This window comes from Oenanthe melanoleuca, chromosome 18, assembly GCF_029582105.1.
Source record: "Oenanthe melanoleuca isolate GR-GAL-2019-014 chromosome 18, OMel1.0, whole genome shotgun sequence".
Lineage (NCBI taxonomy): Eukaryota > Metazoa > Chordata > Aves > Passeriformes > Muscicapidae > Oenanthe > Oenanthe melanoleuca.
Genome location: NC_079351.1, coordinates 44,009 through 70,352, shown reverse-complemented (window position 1 = coordinate 70,352; position 26,344 = coordinate 44,009). Strand labels below are relative to the sequence as shown.

The following is a 26,344-nucleotide window of genomic DNA, read 5'->3' as shown; positions in this document are numbered from 1 at the left end:
TAATTTTATATTCTTTCATGCTCTCTGACCAAGTGGAAAGCTACAGAAGATGAGAAAGAATACAGACACAGATGTAATCTTTTTAAACCCCTTTCTTTCAAGTAGAACGATAGCTGCACAGGATTAACGGTTGCATTGTTATTTAGAAGAAAACAAGTAGGTTGAGGCATCCCACTTCTAAGCTTAACTCACATCTACAGTTTCTCAACAAAATATCTGCTAAAGTTCTGCAAGCCCTGCCTGAACACACAAGGCTTTACCTATGTGTTAACTGGGCATTTCTAAATCCATGATGCAAGAAAACCTTAACATATATAATTAAAATAAATCAGTATTAACAATGAAGACTGTAATCTCAATGTACACAAATTAACCCTTTATTTTAGGCTTTACTGTATGAAACAGGGTACTTGTTCTCTCTTCTGGCTGCAAATATCTCAACCTGACATACAAAACAGGCTGATAATTAGACCTGGTATAGAGATGTCAAAGTAAGTAAATAGCAAATGTGAACCTACAACATACTGTCAACAGTCTTTAATATTATAATTGCGGATTTTTGCCATGCTAGAAGAGATTTTTGGTTTTACTAGATGAGCACAAGATAAACTCCTAGATTTCAACTTCTGCTGAACTTCCAGCCTTGTTCCTCTGACTGTCAAATCTTCAGCTGACTTTTCAAGCTTATCCTTGGCTTTGACACTTGGCCGAGATTCTTCAGATTGCTCAATTGAATGTACAACTTCAAACTCCACTGCTCAAAAAACAGACAGAAAAATACTTTGTAGTTATGTTTGTATTAAATTATGAGATTGGATAAAGAGAGTTGGTTTACTCTTTTCTTCTAAATATACTGCTGCCATAGTTCCACATTGTCAAAATCTTATAATACCAGGACCATTCTTGTATGTAGGAGCCCAGAACAGTCCATTAAGGCTTACAATACTTATGGAAAAACACAGCATCTTCTGCTTAATCCTCACTTCATCTGTACATGGTCATTCTCCATTAGCATCAGACTGCTTAGGAAGGAAGACAGCTGGAAGGTCAGTGGAACAGTTCAAGTCAAGCACTACCTTTCTGTTCAGCTGTTTTAAAACATATTTTACAATTTTACTTATTTTACTCTTCTGTCCATTGTGAGAAAATGTCTTTGGATATGTATGATAGAAAAGATTCAGAGGTAATGCTGTTGGCTTGACAAAGCTGCATTACTACCATTATCTTTTGGGTCTTTTTTCAATCTTCTTGCACTTAGGAAAGCATTTAGTGTGTAGATCTTTGGTTTTGTTGTCTAAAATATCTGTCTTTCCAGAAAAGACTAACTCAAAAAGAAACATCTTTGTTTGGAAAGCAATGGGACTGGTCCTAATAGCAGTCAGAGTCCATCTTGCAGTTCTCACCTAATTCTCCAAAAACTCTTATCTCCAACTAAGTGAACTTCAGTCTAATCACAAGTTTCTTTTGGTAAGATAAGTGGAACTGATCAATCACATTATTCACTGTATACTATAGGTAACATTTACAGGTGTTTGGCTCCAGCCACTTAACCTTTACTTTTCAAGGCATTTAGACTTTAACTTCAGATTTCCTATGGAGAGCCAAAGCAGACAGCAGAAGTAGTCATAGTAAACTTGTGATAACATACACTACAGTATTTGGTACTAGTTGAATTCTATAAGCATCATAGTCTGCAGTCCCTGATATTATTCACTCACAGCAAGAACAAAAGGTGTACAAATCAACAAAAATCAGTTACTAGTAGAAGGTAAATTTTTGCAGTCAACTGAAAGTGGTACAAAGTCTAAACAAAATTCTACATCAAAGGAAATACATGTTCCTGAATTATGGAATGAATTGATTGATTGAAGGTTTATAGCTTCATGCAAAGCATGACACTGTGGCTAGCATCAAAACATGACACTTTTCAAAATAATTTTTTTCCACAGGCTTAGCTTGAACCAGCTGTACACTTGTGCATGTGATCTCTGCACTGAATCAGCTTGGTGGCTGATTGACTTGGTGACTCTTGAGCTGTGAATGTGAAATCCTGTTGTCCAGTTTGCCACCTAGTGGCTTCCTACAGATGTAGAAGGTATGGAAGAGGATGCTTGAGCCCATGAAGATCATTGAGTGTATTTTCTTGTCTAGGAAATGGACTTTAATAATTGGAATAACTCTACCACATCTAGCAGATAAGAAAGCAGAATTTCACATTATCAACCATTTAGAAAAGTGCAGGCAGCAGTGTCTGAAAGGTATTACTTCAAGGATTACTTTCTTGAACAGGAACAGCAGCAGAATAATACTACTTCTTGTTTGTGGTCTAAGTAACAGGAATGAGCATATCCACAGATAGCACACAGTTAAGACTGCTTAAAGACAGTCTGTTTTTAAAAATACTTAGTTTTCAAGGGTCTTTTGTATTCACCCAAGGGGATGACTTTCAGAAATTAATGTGGGAGGCCCTAATCGTGTAATTCCAAAGGCAAAGTAACCAAGCACCAAGGCATCACATGCATCCCTTCCTGTGAAGGCATCTGTATGCTTGTCTCCTGTCATTAGTAAAGGAACTATAGTTGTAACTATTATAGGCTACTTAGTAAGCTATTTGGAACAACTGCACAGAACACAAGCATTCTAAATGGCTGTTTTTAAGTTTTGGACCATCAAAAATATGTACTAACAAAGAAATTTAAAACTAATCATGTTGATTTTAAAACGTGTAAGTTTAGTTCCAAAAATTAGGAAAAGAGAAAACATCAATACCCTAGAATTAGAAATACTATTTATATGCAGTAGCTTGGTTTGCACACCAATGGAAAAAAATCCACCTAATTTACAAGCCTGCACCTTACTTTCAGAAGTGACTGTGGCAACCAGAGCTAGCAAGATCGTAGCTAAGCACCTAAAATGCTTTTGAAAATGGAACTAAATGTTTAATGTATTGAAATCCTTAACATATCTTCTATTTGATGTGTGTTAACTTCAGTCAGAAATTAACATTCATGGATTTTTTTTTTCCTCAGGATGAAAGAGATATATGTAGACATGTTGCATAGGCAACCTGAAATTTCCTCAGATGGAAAATTTAAGAAATCTGTCACTAGATATTTGCTTATGACTAGCAGTGCTTCTGAAGGAACACCAACTCAAACAAGCTCCTATTCAGGAGAAAAACATAGAAATGAAGAAAATGTAGCTAGAGCATTAGTTAATATTTGTGAAACACTTCAAAGTTGAAGTTTTATGTAACACAGAAAAGAGATCATGAGTCTTTCTCTGATTGGAGCTGGAATGAAGCCAGAGCACTGTTTCTCTTTGTTAATGTTTTACCAGATTCTTTCTCTGGCCAGCTTTTTACCCACATGGATTGCTCTTAGAACTGTCAGTGATGTCAAAGCTGTTGAAATTCTGTCTAGTGTGGAAACACTTAAGATAACTTTTGATCCATGAAGTGTGGAATTTCAGATGACAGAGCTTTGCAAGTGAGAATTACAGTACAAGATACTCCCCCATCTAAGCTCAAGTAGTAAATTAAAAAAGTTACTTTACCTCAAAGCAGCTCACTCCTGTTCTTTTTTAGGCTACAACATAAACTCAAATTATTAAACCCAGGACACAGTTCTGAGTACTTGTGGCTGTGGGGTTTCTCAAAAATATGTAGTGGAACGTGAAGAAACAAAGCTTCATCTACACTAAACATGTACGAGTCAAATGACTGGTGGGGACACAGCTTGCCTTACACCCTCATTCCCGTGCTTTGACCCCAGCCTCTGCTGAGCCAAGGATAGGTGACTGGAGCTTTTCACACAGCACCCTTCACAGCACTGGCTTCATGCTAAATGCAGTATTACAGCTGAACTTCAGTACGTGATGTTCGCTTCCTTCCCCTCTGAAAAACTAGTAAGTATCTTCAATAGCAAATAGTAAGTCTATCAGGATAAACAGAGGAAAATAAATTTCCATTTTCTAAATGTTTTAGAAAGCTTCCCCTCCTTCTGCCTAACATCTACTCTAAAAATCAAAAAAGGCTCCACTTTCCTTTGAGAGTGGCTTGTCATCAGCACTCAAGGTGCATATGATATGAATCATCAATCAAAATCTCTATCTGTTCTCAACCTCTGCAATAGGGCATTTAAAAAGTAAAGAAATACAGAGGTGTATTTCTTACTTGTACAGCTTATGCATCTGATGTAGCCTTTTAATATCATCAGGAATTGTATCTGTATATCTCTAGGAGATTATTTTTCTTTCAATAATACAGAAAAATAAAAATACCTGAAGAAGGGACCTATGATCCTTCTAAACACCTTCCTTCTACTTATCAGCAGAATTAACATACAACGTATGAAATCCATCTAATTTCTACAGAAAACTGAAAATTAGCAGTGAGAGTGAGGAGTGAGAAAATTAAAATATCTCCTAGCCTTTTGACTTGCTTGGAAGCTTACACAAGGTCTGAATTTGATGGTGAAATGAATAAAGTATATAACAGTCCACTTCAGTAATTAAGATGTAGTCATTAATTCTTCAAAATACATTTAGTCATTGCATTGTGCAATATGTTGGAAATACGGAAAATTGCAGGGCTTACTTGACATGCCAACCATTTTGAGTGCCACTAGGCTGTTTTGTACATGCAATATAAAAAAATGGAACTGTTCAACAGGTTCAGAACAGTAATTTTCAAGCTACAGTTCTCTGTTTCACCAGAAATTCCCACAAAGCACATCTACTGATGTTATCAATTTAGACAGAGTTGAACTTGGGAAAAAATATATTTGAATAAGCAAACTAACTTGCGTGCTTTGTTGCAAACCATTCTTGTCACTGAGCTTCCAAGTCTCTGTGTGCGTCACTTGTACCTGAATGCCCAGTTCCAAGTCACTCTGTCTCAATGACAGTCTATCCATTGTAACAATGTATTTGATAAATATATTAAATTCAAATGAGTGGTTTTAAACAGGAAAGATTAATTTCCATAGCTCAGGCCTGAAAAATAATATAAGCCTCTGCTAAAAATCAGAAACAGAATTCGGAAGTTTTCTATATAATGCTTATAAGGTGATGTTTTTCCAAAAAAAAAGAAAGATTTTGCTTCCCTATTTTTTTTCCTGAAATATAGAATTCAGTCCAATGGAATTAAGGAAACTTTTTCCTACAGGAGAAAGCTAAACAGCAAAAAAGAGTGTTTAAAAGTCATATTCTTGCAATGCAGTATTTCAGGGCCTGCATGCTTGAGTAAGTTAAATTCTGATGTGCCTCATATAAATCTGGATGCAGAGATCAAATTAAACTTGGTCTCAGGAAAATACTATCCTTTATTGATTCACATTTCACTTGTTCCACGTTGGCAGTATCCTCTGTCCCTTTTGCTATTTCTAGATCCCCAAAAATCTACATTAAGTTTTGCAACAGCTGCTGGAAATTTCTAGACGTTAAGAAACTGATGTCCTTGTAAGGCTGCCAGAGCTGTTGCACCACACATACAACAGCACGAAACTGCATGGCACTATCAGTAATGTTTTGAAGACATACTTTTGCTTATCCTGTCAATATAGGCCTGACCTGAAATACTCTTCCTATTTCAGTCCTAGCCTCACGAAAAAAGCACACGAATCATGAGTGTCAGCACTATGTCCATTCCAGTCCTACAGGTCTGTCAATGCACATTACTTTGTCCCTGCAATGCACTGCTGTTGTGAATAAACACATTTATAATCCACTCTTCATTGTGAAAGCCCTTTTAAGTATTATATTTTCTTGTGAGCTACTAAAGATAGCCTCCATACATAGCCTCCACAGTTCATTGCCTCCATACACTGGTTTAAAAATAGATGTAACATAGGCTGGACAGGACCTGTGGGTGAAATGTCACAGTACTTAACACTCCCTGCTTAGAATGTACCTTGACACAACTTGTATCCATTGCCACTTTTCACTGTGCACCTCTAAGAGTCTGGTTCTGTCTTCCCCAAAGTCCGTCACTGGGTAGTTAGAAACCAGCAATCAGACCACTCACCGACTCCTCCACGCTGAACCATGCCGTTTTCTAAACCTCGTGTAGTGTGTCCCCATGCCCCAGCCATTTTGTGGCTCTCCACTGGACTCCAGTTTGTCAATCTTTTGTACAAGAGTGTCCAAAGGTAGACACAGTAGCCTCACAAGTACCAAACTAAGGGGAACAACCTCTTAATCCAGTGACTGCATTCTTGTTCCTGCAGTCTGTATGTGATTAATAGCATATTAATATCTATGTAATGGTAATACAGCTCATTTGAAAACTCTAAATGGCTGCCATATTACTATACAGATAGTGTCAGATCTCAGAATAATCATGATAAAAATAATAATATCAAGGCAAAAAGCCCAAGCAATTCACATAAGCCCAGCAGCATTTTGAGAAATAACTTATTGAAAGCTACACCACTTATTAAAAAAAACAAAACCAAAAACCACTTCTACTGGAACATTCTGGAGAAATGTTTGCCTAACTATAAAGATCTTTTATAAAGAAAAGTATACAATCCTTCTAGGGAACATACTCCACTATTAGCTATCCCTAAAATTTTCCCAGTATTATAATGTAAGCCAATTATTTTTTGCCCTAACACCAGCAGGTCTTAGTTTCCCAAAGTTTAGCCAATGAAGGATTACTACATGAACAGACCAACAGTTTGAAACATGTAACATTAAGCTGCAATACACTGCTCAACTTAATAGCTGCCGTTAAAATGTTCCTTAACAACTGGTCCTGTAAAGAGGCTACGCTTTACTGCTCATATTTTATAAATGGTATTCTTGCTAAAATTTCCAAGAATATGTGGTGATTTTTGTAGAACTATAACACTAATTCATGTTCAGTCTATGACCTAGGTTTTACCTTCTCCTGTCATCATAACCCTGACACTGTCTCTCATATAAAAATTTGTGCCTGCTTCTATTTTTTCCTGTTGTTGCAGTGGACTGTAAAATTCTAGGGAATCCCCACAGCACATAGCAGCATTATGCCTGTGATGTCACCTTTGGCTTTTAGGTCTTAGCCCACTAAGCAGTATTGTAGCTATAAACCAGCCAAAAAAATAACTAAAGCAAGGATTTGCAAATTACAATTTGATCTAACAATCACTTGTCAACACATGAAGTGTGCAGTTCTCAAACAGACATTTTTATATCTGCCCCAGCTAATTTCTAGACTCAGCCAAAACAGAATTTGCATTTTACAGGAGTACTTAATAGAAGTGAAGAAGTATTTTCAATGATGGAATTTAAACCAGACAGCTATAGAGACATTCCTCTTAATTCTTACTTCTGCTAGCAACTGTGAAATTCCCTTCAAGTAATTAATTCAGATTCTGATCATAGGACTGTAACAACAGGAGCAGTACATAAAAGAATTAGTGAACTGCAACAGAATCCACTGTACTTCCACACTTCCAGAAAAGTCAAATATTGTGACTGCTTTACAAAGCAGGCTTACCCTGGCTCGTGTTCTTTTGATGACTTTGTAGAGAAAGACTCGATCCCGTATCTAAAATTTGACAGAAATTATGTGCTCTAGACGAGGAAAGCTGGACCTGCTGGTCTTGGCTAGGACTCTGACTGAGCAGCTGAGTTTGAACAGTCTTTGTGCATGTATCTGCCTTTGTTGCTGAGAATGTATTTGGCCCACCATTTTCAATAGAGAAATCTAGCTGAACCTGTTCAAATTCAAACACAATCTTAAATACATACATACTTCTCACATCAAAGACATCAGAAAATTGGTTACATCTCATAGTGGCATCGTGGACTTGGAAAGACAGAGCATTTCAGCAAGAGGCAAGACAAAAGAAAATTATTAATTTTGAAAGGTTGTACAAGAAGATTAATTACAACATCACAGCAGTGATTGAGAAACCCTAGTTTATCTAGTGTTAACAAATAATATTTTGTACAGGAACAATGCATAACTTTAAAAATATATAGGTTTTTAAGTCTTCCAGGAGATTACTGTTGAGCAATTAAAACTGAAAAATCCAAATGAAGATGAATTACATTGATCATAAAACTGCACTCTACCTCAGTGGATGGTAATTCTGTTTCTTCCTCACAGCTGCTTGGAGCTGCTTCTTCCTTTAAGCTAGGGCAGGCAGTAAGATAAAAGAACCTTGAAGGATGCTCTTGCCCTGCACACTGCAACTCCTAATGTGAAATATTAACATAAGTAACTCATGGTACCTAAAACTAAGACCCTTATAGGTCAGTTTGCTGTTACCCTGCTAGATTTTAAATAATCAGTTATAAATAATATTAAACAAAATCATGTTCCCTTTAGATCAACAGGGCCAAATGACCTTTCTAATAAACTTAGTATCAAACCTGTTCAAAATCTACATTTCCTGGTGCTATTACTATCATCTTGCTTGTTGGTCAAACTGATATTGTCAGGGTCCTCCTTCACTTTTGTATTTTCCTGTGATTAAATTACAGAAGAAAAAGTCCAAAACAATACCTAAAACTCCAACTAAAATAAAGCAGCTATAGAAAAGTAAGTAGTCAGCAGCTAAAATAAATTAATTTATTTCTCAAAGTTTCACCAACTTTCAACTTATAGCAACTAAAGTGAGATTTGATGAACAGCAAACTACTTCAGCCCTGCCAAAGGAGATGTAAATAAACACTGAAGTCTTTTGCTATATATTTAAGACTAAAAAACAAAACTTGAGCCCATTACGTAAAGTAATCGACAGTGAAATTCCTGTAGTTCTGACAGTAAAAAATTATCTTTTTTTTTTTTTTTTTAAGGATGAAGACCTAGGCATGCAGGAGCACATGTAGCCTGGCCAGTAAGAGTGATCACCTAGAACAAAACCACCTAAACTAGAGTAACAGTAGTCTTTGGAAAGTCAACGAGGAGCTCAGCTTTAGTGTAGGAGCTGAAGCCTCAACAGGTATATTCTGAGTAAAGAGAAGCCTGGAATTAGAGTACGGAACAGCTTGGATTTAAGAAGCATCTGGTCTTGCTGGCCTCCAAAAGAGATAGATTAAGAGTGATCTTTTCTACATGTATAAGTATCTGATGAGGATGTCAGAAGGAGATAAAAGTAACTGAGTTGGAGTCTTCTCAAGTGATATACAGTGGTAGACCAAGTGACAATGGGCAAAAAGGTGAGTACAGGACACCTTGCATAAGCATAAGGTGAAAGAAAACCCCAACCAAATGACAGCCGCCTTTATTGCAAGGGTGACCAGACACCAGAACCACTTGCCCAGAGGGGTACCCAGAGGAAGTGTTTCCCCAGCTAAATTTGTTTTTTTTTACTGGAGTTTTATACCTCAGAGCAACAACCTCACTCTTTCTGAAAGGACAGTGTTTACTGCCTTCAAAACTACGACAATCAGCTGCTATGACTTAATCCTCACAGGAACAAATCCTCTGATTAATGAAGTAAAGTACATAGTGAAATCCTGACTATCGAAGATACTGGGAGGTCTGCTACTACTAGGGAAGCCAAGATTTATTCTTTAATCTCTCTGATAAAAGCTGCAATTTAACTATTAAATGTTGTGTTTTAATTCCAAATCATATGAGACAAGTTAACTATATATCCTGCTTTCATTTGTGGAAAAGGTACTACTACAGTCATTTGGACATAAGTGCTTTAAAATCCCACTACTGTGAGTATTTGGAAATATCCTCACTGATTAATAATTTTAAAGTTTATGTTAGAACATAGTGCAAATCCTTCAAATGGCCTTTCTTGCTTACTTAAAACTAAGATTTATGAAATTTGTAATTTAGGATTGCCTTTATGCTGCATAAACACGTGTTTCTGAAATACCTTGGCTGAAGATCATGTTTAAAAATATTACTTTTGAAGTCCCAAACCCTTTAAACTTATGGGGAACCATCTGTCTTGTGGTCGGTCACTAATGGTTTTTCCCAGGGCTCAATTTTAGGGTCAGTCCTCTCCAGTCTTTGATCAATGACCTGGACACATGATTTGAGTGTACACTAAGTTGGCTGATAATACTGAATGAGGACTCATTGATTCCCTTGTGGGCAGAGAGACCTTACAAAGAGATCTTGATAGACTGGGTTGCTTGGTAATGACCAACTGCACGAAAGTTAATGAGAGCAAAAATCTGGATTCTGTACCCAGGATTATAGTCATGGATGTCTGCATATACTTGAGGGACAGGAGGCTGAAGTGCAGCCCTGAAGAAAGTGATCTGGGGGCTTCAATTGCTGGCAAGCTCAGCGTGAGCCATCAGTGTATCCTGGTGGTCGGGACTGCCAGCTGTGTCCTTGGTGTACTAAGTATAGCACAACTAACCAGCCAAAAGAAGTGAATGTCCCACTATGCTCAGCACTGGAATGGCCTTACCTCAAGTACTGTGTGCAATTTTGGGCTCCACAATATGAGGAGAATATAGAAATATTAGAGAAGAGGTCCAAAGGCAACAAAGACGGTGAAAAGACCAGATGACTATGAGGAGTGGCTGAGGATACTTGGCTTGTTCAGCTTAAAAAAGAGAAGGCTGGCAGATGACCTCATTTCTCTCTATAACTTCCTTCCATAATGGGGAAGAAGGGTAGGAGGTGCTGATTTTTATTTTTGGAGTCTGGTGATAGAATTTGGAGGAATGGCTTAAATTTGCATCAGGGGAAATTCAGACAATTCTTCACTGAGAGGGTGGTCAAGCAGTGGAATGATCTCCCCAGGGCATGGTCATGGCCCCAAACTTTTCTGTGTTCAAAAAACACTTGGGACAATGCCCCAAAGTTAAACAGCTTAACTTCTATGTTGTTCTGTGTGACATCAGGATGCAAAGATCCTCATGGGTTCCTTCCAGCTCTGGATATGCAATGACTCTGTGGAATCTTCCAAAGAGAGATTTGAGCTAAATAAACTCCGTCAGAGGAATTTAAAGGCAGAATTTTAAGTTTTACTCATGGAATTAGAAGTGGCGTAATGGCTTATGATCACTAGATTTCAAACAGCATATAGTTACCTGTGCTGAGAGTCTGTGCTGTAGATGCTTTAGAACTGATAGCTGACACTGTGTTCTTCTGACCAGTTCTCTTGGAAGAAGACTACCAGAGGCAATACAAACTGTGCAGCGTTTAGAGCTAACAGGATGCCAGAGTCCTATAAAGGAGAGAATATATTGAGGAAGACATTCTTTGTTGATATTTTGTCAACAACATTACATTTCCAGCAAGAGTTTAGAGCAGATAATAAATGAACCACAGGCCTTCTTATTGCAGATGGTTTCAATGCTATGCAAAAACAGGCATAGTGTTTTTTTTCCTTTACTTCATTCCCAGAAAAACTCTGCATGGAACTTTAATAGCCACAGTGAAAACTTTTTACATTATATATACTCTTAATTCAAGTTTACTCTACAGTAAGCTTATTCTGCTTTCCCTTCCGCTTTCCTAAAGCGTTAGTTTTTATTCCAAGAGAAAGACTACCTCTTTTCTGCTCATAAACAAAGTCTTTAAGTAATGTTCCAGTTCTCACACTGAATCTAGGCACCAGGGAGTTCTTCATCTAATACATTTATCAACAAAAGTTACTACAAAGACTCTCGTTGTTCTGTCTTAGCATCCCTTGTCACAGGATAATCTTGCAAGGAGTAGTGCCACAGTCTCACATGAGTATGCAGATCAAGGATCAGTCAGGTCCAGCACCTTTTTTCTTTTTAATAATGAAGCTTAGCTTTCTCCAGCTCAGAGGATGAACTGATTTCCCCATTTTTTTCTAAATATATAAGCTATCACTTTTAGTTAGAATAAATTTACCTTCCTTTAACACCAGTTCTGCCCTGAGACTGTTTCCCATTTCAATCAGCTGCTGCTTTTCTTGGCTCAGAACTGAGATTTTTCTTGCTGCTTCCTTGAGTTTACTTTGCAGTCCTCGTAGAGTGCATTTGACACTATACTGACAAACAACACCAGGTAGCTGTTGTCCAAAATCTACCATATCTTCTTCAAGAACTTTGGGTTCTGCCCCCTGAATAAAACAGAGTGCTTACAATGAGTATTTTGAAATTGAGGTCTGCAGGTTCAGGGATTTGTACAAATATGCATGAGAGGTCAGTTGAAGAAAGTGTAAAATTGAAGGCTACAGTCCATTTTTTTAGGGCCCATTTTCAAGATTTTGTTAGCAGTATAGGGAAATTAAACTGTGGAGCAAAACACTGTAACAGCCTGAGGCATTCCCACAGATGGTGTAAACTGTAAAGTGTAAAATAATACACATAGCATAAACACTGTATAACTGTAAATTAAACAACACCTCATTTGAAGATAAAATGTTAAAAAAAAAACTTCTTTGTACCAAATAGGAATCTGCTATAAATCCTTCTTTGTTTAATGATCATATACATTGTTTAATCATTTGTACATACAAACAAAAGGGGGAGATATAACTTAAAACATTTACTGAAAAGTAAAGATTCTACAATCTGTTTTGTCTCTGCCAACCTGAGTCCACCTGCATGTATGGATGGTGAGCACTCTAAGACAGCATTGGAGCTTGGTACTTTCTCCTTGTCATATCAATTTGCACTTGCTATGCAAAAAAAAAATAAATAAAAAAAAAAAAAAAAGCAAAAAAAAATCCCCCTAAAATATACCTTTACAATGGAAAACCTGAAGAAGTGATATACAGTAGCTTAAGCATTTGCAAGCAGGGAAAAAAATCATCAAGACTGGCTTGCAAGATCAGAAGTGACTTGTGCCAAGGGATGACTAGTCAAAATTTATTTCCTAGAAAGAATAACAGTAAGTTTGGCTGAAAAAATCTTCGCTGGCCCTCATCTGACCAATCACATAAGCACATCACTTCAGCTGATAAGATTTACTCAAACAAAAATAATTACACACACATGCACATACATACAGATATTTTTAGGTAGTTTAAACCTGACCATACCTCTTCTGTGTCTGGGTTTACTATACAATCCAACTTAGTCGAATTGACTTTGATGTTGCTCAGTGTGGTTCCATTTGAAGTTTTGTTTGTGCTCAATGAACCTAAAAGAGGAGTATAATGTGAATGTATATGTATGTAGAGAGAGTTTAGGCTTTCATAGCAAGAGCTGCTTCAGAACACTGTCTCATGCATATCAATGTCTAGTTATAGAATCATAGAACCATAGACATAAGTTGGAAAAGATCTTTAACATCATCAAGTGAAATCAGTAACCTAACACTGCCAAGCCCACCACTAAACCACATCTTCAAATGCCCACACATCCATGTCTTTTAAACACCTCCAGGGAGACGGTGATTTCCCTGGGCAGCTTGTGCCAATGCTTGAATTAGGCTTTTTCAAAAATAAATCTTTCCTAATATCCTATCTAAGCCTCCACTGGCATTACATGACGTCATTTCTGTTGTCCAGTTGCTTATTACTGGGAAAGAAAGACCACCTCACAACAACTCCTTTTTGGGTAGTTGTAGCTAGTGGTAAGTCCCCTCCTTTTGTACACCACTTCAGTGGATAAACTGTAAATGGATATCCTGTAAATCCCCATGGCAGGGGCATTCGGACTAGGCTTTCTTTAAAGATCCCTTCCAATCCAAACCATTCTGTGATTCTACACACTGGCTTCACAATCAGGAATTCTGTCATTACTTGAAATATACATATAATTGCTCTACTCTTGCAAAATATATACTCAATTGCTTTTCTAGTGGTAATTTTGTACTTATAGTGTGTGTGTGTGTGTGTGTGTGTGTGTGTGTTTGTTTTCACTAATAATTGTTCCATAGTAATTTGTAATACAGAACCTCAGACTATTGTGTACTTGTGTATGGTGCAATCTTGAGAAACCCACAATTACAATTTTTACCCAGTGATGGATTTGGTAGCCCTCATAAATTGTGACCATGACCGCTAAACTTTCTTAACTGAATTTAAAGTTCTTCCTCAAGAATTGTTACTTTGCTCTCCAGGCTGTCTGTCTTCTGTTAGAATAAGAGAAGGCAACATCTGCTCATCAAGACTCTCCATTTCTTTCCTCATTTGTGCAATAGCAGCCCGAAGGCTGGCATTCTGTTCCTTCAGCTTTTTTATATCCGAAGAAGGGATATCTTTACACAGAGAATTTTCATCATCATCATACTGAAATATCTAGAAAATAAAAGTACAAGACAAAAAGAACCCTTCATTAATAAGCAACACATATTCTCTCCACACCACCACGCACACAGATCCTAAAAGTTTCAACCCATGAACATACGTGGAAGAAAAGTACCATAGAAAAAGAATAAATGTGTTTGTTTACTGAGGATTTGCCAGGGAAAGAAGTACTGAGAGCATCATAGGACGAGGCACACATGGAGGGGACCATGGCACCAGAGAAGGCACTGTTTTTCTGCAGGTGTGATTTATCTCTCTTCCACATGCAGGTAATCCCTCTCCTTAAGGAACTTATGGGCTCAACAGCAGTAACAGCAGTCCCTTTTCTGACCTGTCAAATTCTTGGAAGTGTCATTGGACATCATCTGTTGACAACAGCATTGTCCTGCTTTAAAAGACAGATATTTGCCAAGGAAGATGGGAATGTCCCTGGAATAAAAAGATCATCCCTTCCCTCCAAATTATTGTGATTTCAAAATTACGGGGCTTCCAGGCAAAAATATAGAATAAGGAGTAATAGTCCTTTACTAGACTACATATATATATATATATATATATATATATATAAAACAACACACAACAAACAACAGCAGCAAGGACAAGAAGCAAACCCAGTCAGAGCCTTTCTGGGCCCACCGATCATTTCCTCTGTGCTGTAGTTAGGAGGAACCGGCAAGAGGCGCTGCAGGCTCGTGGGGAGGCGGAGGGGCGGCAGCGCCTCGGCCACGGCTCCGGCCGCGAGGGCAGCACCTCCCGCCGGCGGCGGCAGCTCGGAGCGCACGGAGGCAACAAGGCCGGACTCCCGCAGGCAGCCGCGCCAGCGGTGATCGCTCCTCGGCATCGCTGTTCACGCCGGGAAGGGCGGCAGGGCTTTACCGCCGTGTCACACCCGTACAGACACCGCGGCCCTGATGTCGCACACTACAGACACCGGCGGACCGGCTGCTGCAGCTTCGGGAGCCCCTCCCTGCGGGAGCAGATGCGGGCAGTGACTGCCTCGGGCCCCGCCCGGAGCGGGCTGGTCTCTCTCGGCGCTGGAGCGGCCGAAGTCCCAGACTGTGGAGCAGCCGGGGACTCCCTTTCTCGCTCAGACTCAGAACCGGCGGCAGGCGGAGCTCCACGGCAGTGTTGTTCCCTTGACAGAATTCAAGTGGTACTGTGATTTGAAATTCTTTCTGCCCACATGCTCTAAGAGACATCTTTCTTCTTTTGCTACAATGGCAAAAGTTAAACATCTCTCAAGCCAACTTGATTACATGGAAAGGGAGAAAAGGCCACAATTAGAGATTGATCATGAAAATTAATCTGGTCTCTGAAAAAATACATGTGATGAATTGCTGTGCACAATACAGAATTACTGTTTTACAGATTTTTGGAAGAAGGCTAAAGAGATATTTCCCTGAGAACACCATGGTGGGAAGATTCCATAGCTCTCTATGCAACAGATGATTCTTAAACAGTGATAATTTGAAATTCTCACCTCCTCTTTTGATGAAGACAGGCTGTGTATTAGATCCTCTGATTTCTGGCACCATTTACTTTCAGCATTCTCACAGAACTGCTGCCAGTTCAGTTCTGTTTGCATTTTACTCTGCTTCAGAATCCATTCTTGCTCAGCTGCCAGAGACAGTTGTTGTTTAGACCTGTGATACACAGAGCAAAGCTCTTGATTTCAGCAGCATAAATACTAAGAATGTTTTGTGGAATTTTTTTTTTGTTTGTTTGTTTGTGTCTGGTTTTGTTTCATTTAATCCAGCTTTGTTTATTGTCCTCATCTTCTTTCCTTGTTCTATTTTATAAATTATCTATTTTATTTTGTTTTATTCTACTCTCAGCATTTTACTGAACAAAAGCATTTTAATTGCTTTGAGCTCAATAGTGTCTGACGGTCCATCTGTATCGATATTTAGAATCAGCTTTGGAGGTCACCTCAGCTCAAGCAGCATAAACCCTCCAATATCAATACTGCTCTCAGTACTTCCATCCAGAGCACATTTCTTTTTTGCTGATATCCGAAATGAGATACAAAAGAGCTAGAAATTACAATTGCTGCATTGTCAGGGTAAAATTTCTAGGCTAAAAGGCTGTTGCATTTATATACCTTGAAAATAGAGTGTAGAAGGTGCAAGTATTAGAAACAGTATTACAGATCTCTAATCAAGAACTCAAGTCAGAAAATTGCAAAGATCAAAGGTTTCTTCTGAAGTGCCATTGGAGTTTGAACTGCATGATGCAGAGTAAGCAACATGCACAGATTTACATTTAATAAGTATACATGTAGTCACGGTTCTTTGGTTCTTGCTGAGTGAAGAGCAGTTGGTCATGCAAACTTTAATAGTCAAGACTGCAATAGGATAAAATTTTAGATCCATTATTATAGCAGTGTCCTTTAAAGAACACCCAAGACAAATAAACCAAACCAGAAACTAAACTCCTGGCATGCAACATTCAAGATGCAGGAATCCATGGATGCCACTAATGGCCAGGTAACCTTTTGCTACTCTAAAGGTAAAGTTTATAGACAGAAATAATTTATTTAATTACACAAAGACAAACACAGCTGTAAAAAGATGACAAACTTCTAGATATGCAAGCCCTCTTCCTGAAAGTCTGTCTGTTTTTCTCAATGGTATCAGTTGGTTTAATGCGAGGGGTTTTTCCCCTCTACCTATACAATTAAATTTGTCAAATTATTAAGGTATCAATTACAACACCACTGAAGCAAGTGGACATGGGCATCAAAGAACAATCCAAGTAATACTGGATGTTGATTAGTGAACAATGCATATACAGAGATTTTTGAAGGGTGAATTCCTCATTACTAGCCTTGGAAGGATGACAAAGGTCTTTCAAATACCTATATACAGCTTTTGGTTGCATAGGAAAAACCCAGTCACTGTGAATGCATACCACAAATACCCATGCTTCCTGCTATCCTGGAAATAGTTCACCACATAGGTGGAAGAAAACAGCAAAAACAACAGTCATCTTTTCATGTGTCTCACACAGGAATGACTTTAGATTATAATATACTCATTCATTCTGTGAGTCAAGGGTAACAGCTTAAAATATGTTACCTTAACTTCATGGGACAGAACTAGATAACTCTTTTCAATTTTCACAATGTGCTTGTGAAACTCTCTTTCTTTTTAATTCCCAGATCAAATTCAGCAAGCACTTCCTACAAAGGGAGTAACAGGTAGGTAACACTACAACAATGGTACTGATAGAAACACTGGATTGTCTCAGACTTTTCAAACAGTGTACGAGAAGTTTAATCACTGCATAATCTTGCTCCATTCTAAGAAGAATCAGACTGTGCTGAATGAAACCTATAATCTGGTCTATGGTAGGACTTGTACAGCAAAGGGGAATTTAAAGAAACAAATCAACCAAACAGTATCCTTTGCAAAATAAGATCAGATTTCATAACCGCTGGGGAAAGAAGAGAGAAAAAACCCCTTGTTTTACAAACCCCTCCGCACCATCTTATAGAAATTAAAGTTCAATTCCTTTTGTATAGCCATCCAAGCGCCTGTAATATCTTAAATACTATGCATTACAGAAATAACTTTATTATGACTTCTAGGGTAGTAGAAAGGTGCTATATCTCCCCTGTGCTAAAAGTTATGGATATTTTTTATTAATATTTTTTTTTAATTTTTGCATATAAAATAAAATATCTTAACAGAAGTTAAATGTATATTCTAAGCACAAGAATAAAGGGATATTGATTATAGTGTACAATCTACTATAAGCTGTGAGGACATCCATCTTCTTATATGCACACGCATGTACGTATGGATCTATTGGTGATAAAAATTTAGTTCCCTCTGGTTTTGCAGAATGACAATAGAAACATCATAGGAAATAGTCATTATGAAATCACATGAAAAAAATTTAAAGGTACATCATTCCCTAGTCTAAGCTTTTTGTTTGAGTTAAGCAGAACAATTCAGTACTATTAGAAAGGAAAATTATGGCTGCAGTCAAGAGGCCTTTAAAATGTATACTTGCAGTACTACAGAGTTAAGAAACTAGAGCCTTACTGAAAAGTTGCTAGAAAAATACTACCATGTTTTCCACTCTGAAGATGAAGTGACAAGAGGGCTGCTGGGAGACAGGATGTTATGGAAAAGACTTCCTCCCTCCCACCCCCCTCCCCCTATGGCCATTGAATTTTAATTTAGAGGAAAAGAACAAAAACAGTCATATTATTTGTCATACTTGGGAAAACAAAAGCCTGCTGTTAGAAGACTTTACATTTCAAACCCAAGTAAGAACAGTACTACAGAATGTACATTCTACTGTGAAATTCTTCCGAAGTAACATTGCAAGTTACTTCAAAACATGAAAATTAAAAACACCAGTAAAGATATCAACGAACAAGTGTGAAATGCTTGCCTCACAACACCTATGTTTTGTAATTGCATGAAAAACTGTTCATAAAGAAGCTACAGATTTTCCAGAAATCTAAGCTGCCATCCAGTGGCTAAACTGATGAAGTATTTTAAAAAGTGTTGAGAGAAACTACTTTGATGAATTAAATTGATAAACTACAACTAAAACCAAGAGAACAAGATCACAAGGGATTTTGTCTAATTGATGCAAAATCATGTTAGATTAGGAGGAATAACTGCAGGAGATCCTGTGGCAAATATGGAAGATGTGCTTCTTTAGTTGTAAGCTTAAGCAATGGAGATAATTTTTTCCTTCTCCAGCAGTAAGAGAAATCATGTGTATTAGATAATGTAGCCTTAGGCATGTGTACAGCAGCTAATCAACTTTATCATTGCAGTTCAACCATAGGATGCACCATAACTTCCAAACCAAGCCAGTTATCAAACATTCTTCAGGTTCTCCTTCAGGTAGGTTCATAAACTGTCTTTGGGAAGCCCCTGAGAAAGAGAGTCCTGGATGCAGGTTTGTTACTTCAGCAGGACTGCTATTCTGAGGGCAGCAAGACTTGAATTGGCAGGTGTTGGTGGTTAGCAATACCACTTCCATTTATATTATATATTGGTTTCGTTGACAGGACAAAAATTAAGTGCTGTAGTTTTAACAACTAAACACACTCGTGTAAATTTTTATAATTCCAATATCAAATACATTTTTATACAAAGCCAAAGAAGGAAAATTTTTTTGTTCTTTAAAGTTTGTTACATAAGAAGAGGTAGTATAATACCTCCCCAGGGTATCACAGTTGAAGACCAAATTTCACCATTTGTAACATGACCCTTTTATGGTGGAATGATAGGAATATAAGAAGCAGAAGGGGAGGAAAAAAAGCCTTGTAATTAGGAATATGATAAACAGTGTACATTTATCCATCTAGCCTAAGGCTACTTCTGCTGTCCAGATGCTGACCTTTTCATAGTTTCAAGGTTAATGAATTCAGTAGTGTGCTTGCTACATAAAATAATCTTACACAATCTCACATAAACATTTTCTTAGCAATTCCTTACAAGGGGCAGCTATCAAAAAGGCAGGGCAACAGCCACCACACAAGTAAGGCATAATTTTCTGAATCGTAATTACAAATGTAATCAATTTTTAGAGGAATAAAACAATAGGCAAAAAAAGAGCTTATACAACCATAGCAACGTTAAACCAGAACATGCTAATTAAAAAAAAAATTTAAAAAACAGTGATTGCTAGATGGCACTGCAGCAATACAATATTGCTTGTTCAACATTCTTATACCAGTTTCTGACATCAGCGTCTTTCAGTTCTTGAATCTTTTGCTCCATGTGAAGTTTCAGGTTCACATAATCCTCGTGCAGATATCTATGTGACTATTCCTAGAGCTGTTAAAAAAAATAAATTTACATTAAGAAGCATGAGGGATCCACATGTAAAACTTTTGGAACAATAACATGTAACTATTAATAGAGGATGCTGTAATTTCCTAAAGAAACAGGCACCATAACATCTTTTTCTCATAAGTTAGTGGAAATCAATTATAACAGTATAGGTTATTTCCCAAAACAATCCTTCAAATGTTAGTAGCATACAGACTATAGAGGATCTGATGAAAAGTAGTGCAAGACTTCCACTTAAGTATAACTGAGTTCCTCCTCATTTAAAATTTCTGTTGCATAAGAAAAAAATTGCAAAACAAGTGCAAAAATTTGATCTTCTAGATACATTTTAAAATAGAAGCAGCTCTGCATCTTCTGCCCTCCTCTCCCAATATTTTTGATTGCTATCAACAAAAAAGTTTCTCTGTGATTCAGTGGAAGAATACCAGTAAGGTCAGGATTTCAAACAAATCTTGAGGAGCTGATACTGCTATCAGGACCATAAGTTCTCTAATGATACACTGAACCTTTGAAGCTCTGCATTAATCCCTTAAAGCGTTAACAGATTTGCTGTAGCCTGTCACACAGCCAAACAAACCTAGATTGCTATCATGCTGTTCTGCAACTTTCTATTTACTTTCAACTCTATATTACATGTTTTTTGTGTAGCTGAATGAACATTGCATTTGAGTGGATAAAACTGATCATATAATACCTACAGAGACAAAACTCTGAACTAAAACTGGAGTAACAAACAGCTAAATGTATATTCACTTTCATATTCTGCATATTTTTGCTTATAAATTTACACTTTACGTAATGTAATCAGAATCCCATAGCCAGCACTTAGGTATACAAACAAGTCTATCAGAAGTGCTGTCTCGGTGTAGATTGCATTGTTTACACCTCCCTTATTCATCCCCAAACCCTTAAGGGCAAGGCAGATTAGAAGAATGATTGCTGTACTGTGATCAGTATCCGGCTCAGCCTGGCAAAGAGGCAATTGCTGGGTTTAAGAGACTCAGACTCCTTCTTCCATTCCCAAAGGATATGTTCCATGTAAAACTCCTGAACTGGTTTTAAATGAATTTGCATATACACTACATTAACATCAATCATTTAGTAACCTTTGTTGAATTCCAGAGTCTTGCCCAGATTACCCACAATAAGTAAGTAAGTAAGTAAATAAATGAATAAATAAATAAATGCTAAAACTTACTCAGCCATCTCTACATTATAAATTGGATCCAGCACAGTTTACAGCATTTTACAATTACAATTTTAAAATTACCATTTTAAGCAGAGAATAATCCCAAAGAGACTGTTATTCCTGAAGACAGTAATTACATTGAACAAAAATTATGTACAGACAGAACTCAAAGAATAAGTGTTTATTCCTTCCACTCTAGGAGCTGCACACATATTTCTCTTTTCTTTGATATATATATATGATGAGTCAAGGCACAGTCCAGCCTTCTCTTCTATTAAAATATTAACTGCTGTGTCCGATTTGTCTGCTTTTAGTTTAAAAAGGAAACAACGAACAGAAAGCCTGTGCTTTTACAGGCAAAACCCTTTACTTGCTTCACATCCACCTCTTCTTACTGTTTATTCTTCATATTTGCCTTATATCTAATTATAAATTCTGTAGAAGAAAAAAGAACAACATTGTTTTTAAGCAGTATGGATGCTTTAAAAAAAATATTATTTCTGTTTAGCTCTCTCCAGAGATTTGGGAAAATCTCTGTAGTCAATACAGCTTCTCTCACTGTACAGTATTATTCTGTGTCACTGGTTGCAGATAATCACTTCCGAAAAAGCACAGGGATGCAAAGAACAAATCAGACAAGCATGCCTTTCAAATAGTGGCTCTTTAATCTCTTTAAATGAAAAAGAGTTTTTCAGACCAGAAAATGCTATGCAATATCTCTATGCTAAAAGATGCCATAATTTAAATAACGTTTTTGTTCACAAAAAATCTAAACAACTCTAGTTCTCTAGGATCAAAAAATGGGTCACTGATTGTTGGATGTGAGAAGTATAAAAAATTCAAGCTTGCTCTTTCCAGGTATATAAACCTGGGAACAAACCTTGCTAAAGGACATGATGATCTGATGGTCTTCCAATTCCGTTGGCCAAGATTTCACATTTATCCCTAAGTTAATTGAAATAGTGTTTTTTCTTCATATTCTGATTCTTGTTGGCAATGTTCAAATCATACTACCATGCACAGATAATTTAAGTAATATCTTCCTCATGTGGGTAAGGAGATGACTTTTTAAAAAGACACTATGGTGGATATTCATGAACAGTACAGCCTCCCTGCCTATAACATACAACACTGAAAGATCTGCTCTTTCTGCATCACACTTTCAGCTACAGCTGTTCCAAATGCATCAGGTGGCTACTACAGTGAAAAAGGATTAACTAAATTTGAAGTGCACAGATGGAGGAAAAGACAATCGAGTGTTGGCGAAAGACAACAGTGCCACTCGAGCGAGCGGCTGGCAGGAAGCAGAGCCAAGGAAGGATTCCCTGGAGGGACCTGAGGGTCAGAGGTTGTGCAGCAGAAGAGCAAATGGCAGGCGGACTGTGGAGGTCAAAGCCGTTCGATGAAGGGAGTAGAAATGAGCGCAGGATAATGCTTTGGAGCCAGGGACAGCACAAGAGAGGCACTCAGCACGAAGGGTGCAGAAGGACAGTGAGAGAGAGAGAAAAGGACGAGAGACGCGCAGGCGGCGCGCCGGGAGCTCCGCTGGACAACGCGCGGCACCACGGGGATGCTGCGCGTCCGAAGCGCCTCCCGATGGAACAGCCCAGCGCCGACTCGGCTCCTGGGGGCACGAACCTGCACAGCCCTGCGCTCAGAATAGCCCGGGGGCGACTCGGCTCCTGCGGGCACGAACCTGCACAGCCCTCATGGCCGCAGGCCCCGGCCCTGTGCCGAGCCGCTGCGGGCGGGGCAGGGCCCGTCTCCAGGCGCCGCCGTTACTGGGGCCGCCGCCGCTCCCCCGCTCGCCATTGCCGCTCCCTCACTCGCCATTGCCGCTCCCTCACTCGCCATTGCCGCTCCCCCGCTCGCCATTGCCGCTCCCCCACTCGCCATTGCCGCTCCCCCACTCGCCATTGCCGCTCCCTCACTCGCCATTGCCGCTCTCTCACTCGCCATTCCCGCTCCCCCACTCGCCATTGCCGCTCCCTCGCTCGCCATTGACGCTCCCCCGCTCGCCATTGCCGCTCCCCCGCTCGCCATTGCCGCTCCCTCGCTCGCCATTGACGCTCCCCCGCTCGCCATTGCCGCTCCCCCGCTCGCCATTGCCGCTCCCCCACTCGCCATTGCCGCTCTCTCACTCGCCATTGCCGCTCCCCCACTCGCCATTGCCGCTCTCTCACTCGCCATTGCCGCTCCCCCACTCGCCATTGCCGCTCTCTCACTCGCCATTCCCGCTCCCCCACTCGCCATTGCGAGCCACCTCCCCTCCGGCCCTGTCCCGGGCGGCAGCGCCAGCCCCCGTCTGTCTCCTCTCCTGCTCAGCCAGCCGGCGTTTCTCGGCTCCTCGCATTGCGGTCGGTTCCAGGAGCCCCACAGCGCATTCTCTCCTCCCATTCTCCCCGTTCCGTCCTCACTACTCTCACACAGCAGCCTCCTCTCCCATCGTGAGAGCACGGGCACGCTCCTTTGTAGCGCCGCTCTCGTTTAGTAAGAACTCCTTCTCCCAAAACACAGCTAGTACTTGTCCCATACTCTGAGATCTCACTCTCTCGTTCACTTGTCTTCCTATGCACGTTGTTTATCCTACTGTTTAGTATGAAACAATTTCTCCTTAGCGGAGATCAGGAAGGTAACTCTTGGCCCCTTTCAAGTACAGCCTTAGGGATGTGACCAAACTTCCCATCCGCTCCGGACTCCCACTGCAACATGTGAAAAAGCTTTAAAAAGCTTGTAAAACCAACTCAGGCCAACTGCAACACAATGTCATGCAGAACAGATAAATACATTCTGCTACCAAGGCACTTAATTATTAAAAACTATATCCATCAACTAAACTGCCTTAGATTGTCTAGGTGAGACAGAGGAACGTGTGGCACATGAGGCAGGCCTAAAGCATGATTTTCCCCTAGTCACTCTAGATGACTTGCTTGTCTGGAAATCATGAGACAAACTTCCTGTAGTGTTCTGTCTCTTTTCTGTTTTCTAGATCATATAAACAGCTTTTGCCTTCCAGAAACTTGAATGCTGCACCCAAATGATACCTGAAATACACTAATTTAGAGAAGATAGAATATTATCAGTAGTTCTTATTTGTGTTTTTCTTATGTCATCAGAAGAGAATTGTGTGTCCTAGCGCCATAGCAGTTAAAGAAAGGTTTATTTTCACCAGAAACAACTAATGAAAATCAGAATCAAAACTAAAAATTTGACTTTTGAAATAAAGCAAGTTCTATTTAACAAATTATAATTTCAGAATACTGCAATTACTAAAGGAATTTAGTTCACTTATTTATATTAATCACCTCTGGTTTAAAATACAATGGTGAAAAAGGGCTTCAAACGATTTTCTGCATATGAACACACAGAAATTATAGTGCAAGTCCCAGCACAATTTATACTGTGCGGTGCATTCACAGAGCATTCATCAGAATCAACACATAATAGCCGAATGTCTAATGAACACAGCGTTCTGGTTGCTGACATTCTGCATCTCTATATTAGCCATTGCCTACCCTATTAAACACATTATCTTTTGCAACCCTTCCTCGCCCCGCCCCCCTTTCAAATTAGCTGTCATCTTCTCCAATGTACCTTCAATCAGCCCCTAGTCAAGTAGTTAAACAAATGTTAGTTCTCCAAATGAGTAATTGATGACTTCCAGTGATTCAATAGTGCCCCAAACAGATAAGCTTTATTGGTGAGTTAAAAAGATTACACAATTGTCTACACAATGTTAATTCAAGGATTGATGTAGAAACCTGAATACACCTAGTCTGCAAATGAATGGCCTAAATTCAGATAATAGTGGACAGTCAAAAACTGGTTTTACTAGTCTTTAAGATTAGAAGTGTTGGTTTTATTTGCTGTATGTTATCTACCCAAAATAAACCAGATGGCCTTGCTCATCTTCACACATTAATGCAATTAATCCTTAAACATATGGATGCTATACTTCAGCAAAACTGAACCGATAGCCAATGCAAACATAATGTGCAAGGAAAAGAAAAAACTTCTAAGTCACTGAAAGAGCTTCAGTTTCTGTCTTGGTATCACATGATTTCAGCAAGTAGGTTTTAAAATATTGGAAACTGCTAATCTGTGCAATATCACAGTTCTCAAAAGACAATATTGGATCCTACATATTCTCATCTAGTTAGGTTATAGGAATCATAGAATCACTTAGGTTGAAAAATATATTTTTTTTTTCCAAGATCATTGAGTCCTGCTGTTAACTTCCAGGGATGGTGACTCCATCACTTCCCTGGACATGCCATCCCAATGCTTGGAAACCCGTTTGAAGAAAAGATGTTTCCTAATATACAGTCTAAAGCTCCGCTGGCACAACTTGAGGCTATTTCCTCTTGTTCTATCACTTGCTACCTTGGAAAAGAAACAGATGCCCATTTTGGTACAATCTCCTTTCAGGTAGTTGAAGAGAGTGATATGTCCCCTGAGCCTCCTTTTCTCCAGGCTGAGTCTCTCCAGCTCCCTCAGCTACTGTCCATCAGACTTGTGCTCTAGACCCTTCCCTAGCTCTGCTGCCCTTCTCTGGATATGTTTCAGCCGCTCAACGTTGGTCTTCTCATGAGGGACCGAAAACCAAACGCAGAATTTAAGGTGTGGTGTCACTCCCCTGCATACTGTATTACATGCTAGAAGCATACAAAAGAATGGAGCACCTACTTCTGAATTTCCTAACACCCGGGTAGCCATAGGAGTGCTACTTTCTGTAGTGTACTTAAGAATGCCACCACAACTTTCCTAGATTCTAAATGGCAATATCAGCACGCACACCGTTTTGTAATCCAGCATTTGAATGAATCGCAGTTGAGTCACAAGAGTAAAGTGCAGAAAGATCATTCCATCCTGATGTAAAAGGAGGAGTATGTTATGAAATCATATTTGCAGGGAGTGCTCCCTTGGTAAAGGATGAGGAGGGAAGCCTGAGGGTTGTCTAAGGAACGCACAGTATCACACTCAAAATTACTAAGAAGAAAACAAATGACGGAAGGAAGCTCCTAAGAGTAATTCTCATAGGAGACAACGAAGAAACTACGATCGCTCCCAGGAAAACAGAAACGGCAGCACAGAACAAACCTCAACCGCAGAAACCCATTCATAAGTTGAAGTCCACTGCTCTGGTCCTGTTCCTGCGGAAAGCCAGGGCAGCATCCACGCCGGCAGGATCC

At 39.1% G+C, this 26,344-nt stretch overlaps 1 protein-coding gene across 2 annotated transcripts; it reads right to left on the bottom strand.

The window, feature by feature from the left end:
• Positions 1-361: 361 nt before the first annotated feature.
• Positions 362-26,342, bottom strand: CCDC57 (coiled-coil domain containing 57). Of its 2 annotated transcripts, XM_056506047.1 has the most exons (9): positions 26,253-26,342; positions 19,845-19,948; positions 15,622-15,784; positions 13,943-14,132; positions 12,930-13,030; positions 11,795-12,005; positions 11,002-11,138; positions 7,484-7,703; positions 362-754 (listed from the first exon to the last, which is right to left on the bottom strand). In XM_056506047.1, exons 2-9 carry the CDS (start codon positions 19,889-19,891, stop codon positions 528-530), a joined length of 1,296 nt encoding a protein of 431 aa, XP_056362022.1. In that variant the 5' UTR covers positions 19,892-19,948; positions 26,253-26,342; the 3' UTR covers positions 362-527. The 2 variants fall into 2 exon arrangements, with proteins under 2 accessions (XP_056362022.1, XP_056362024.1); XM_056506049.1 differs by lacking the exon at positions 7,484-7,703.
• Positions 26,343-26,344: the final 2 nt, after the last annotated feature.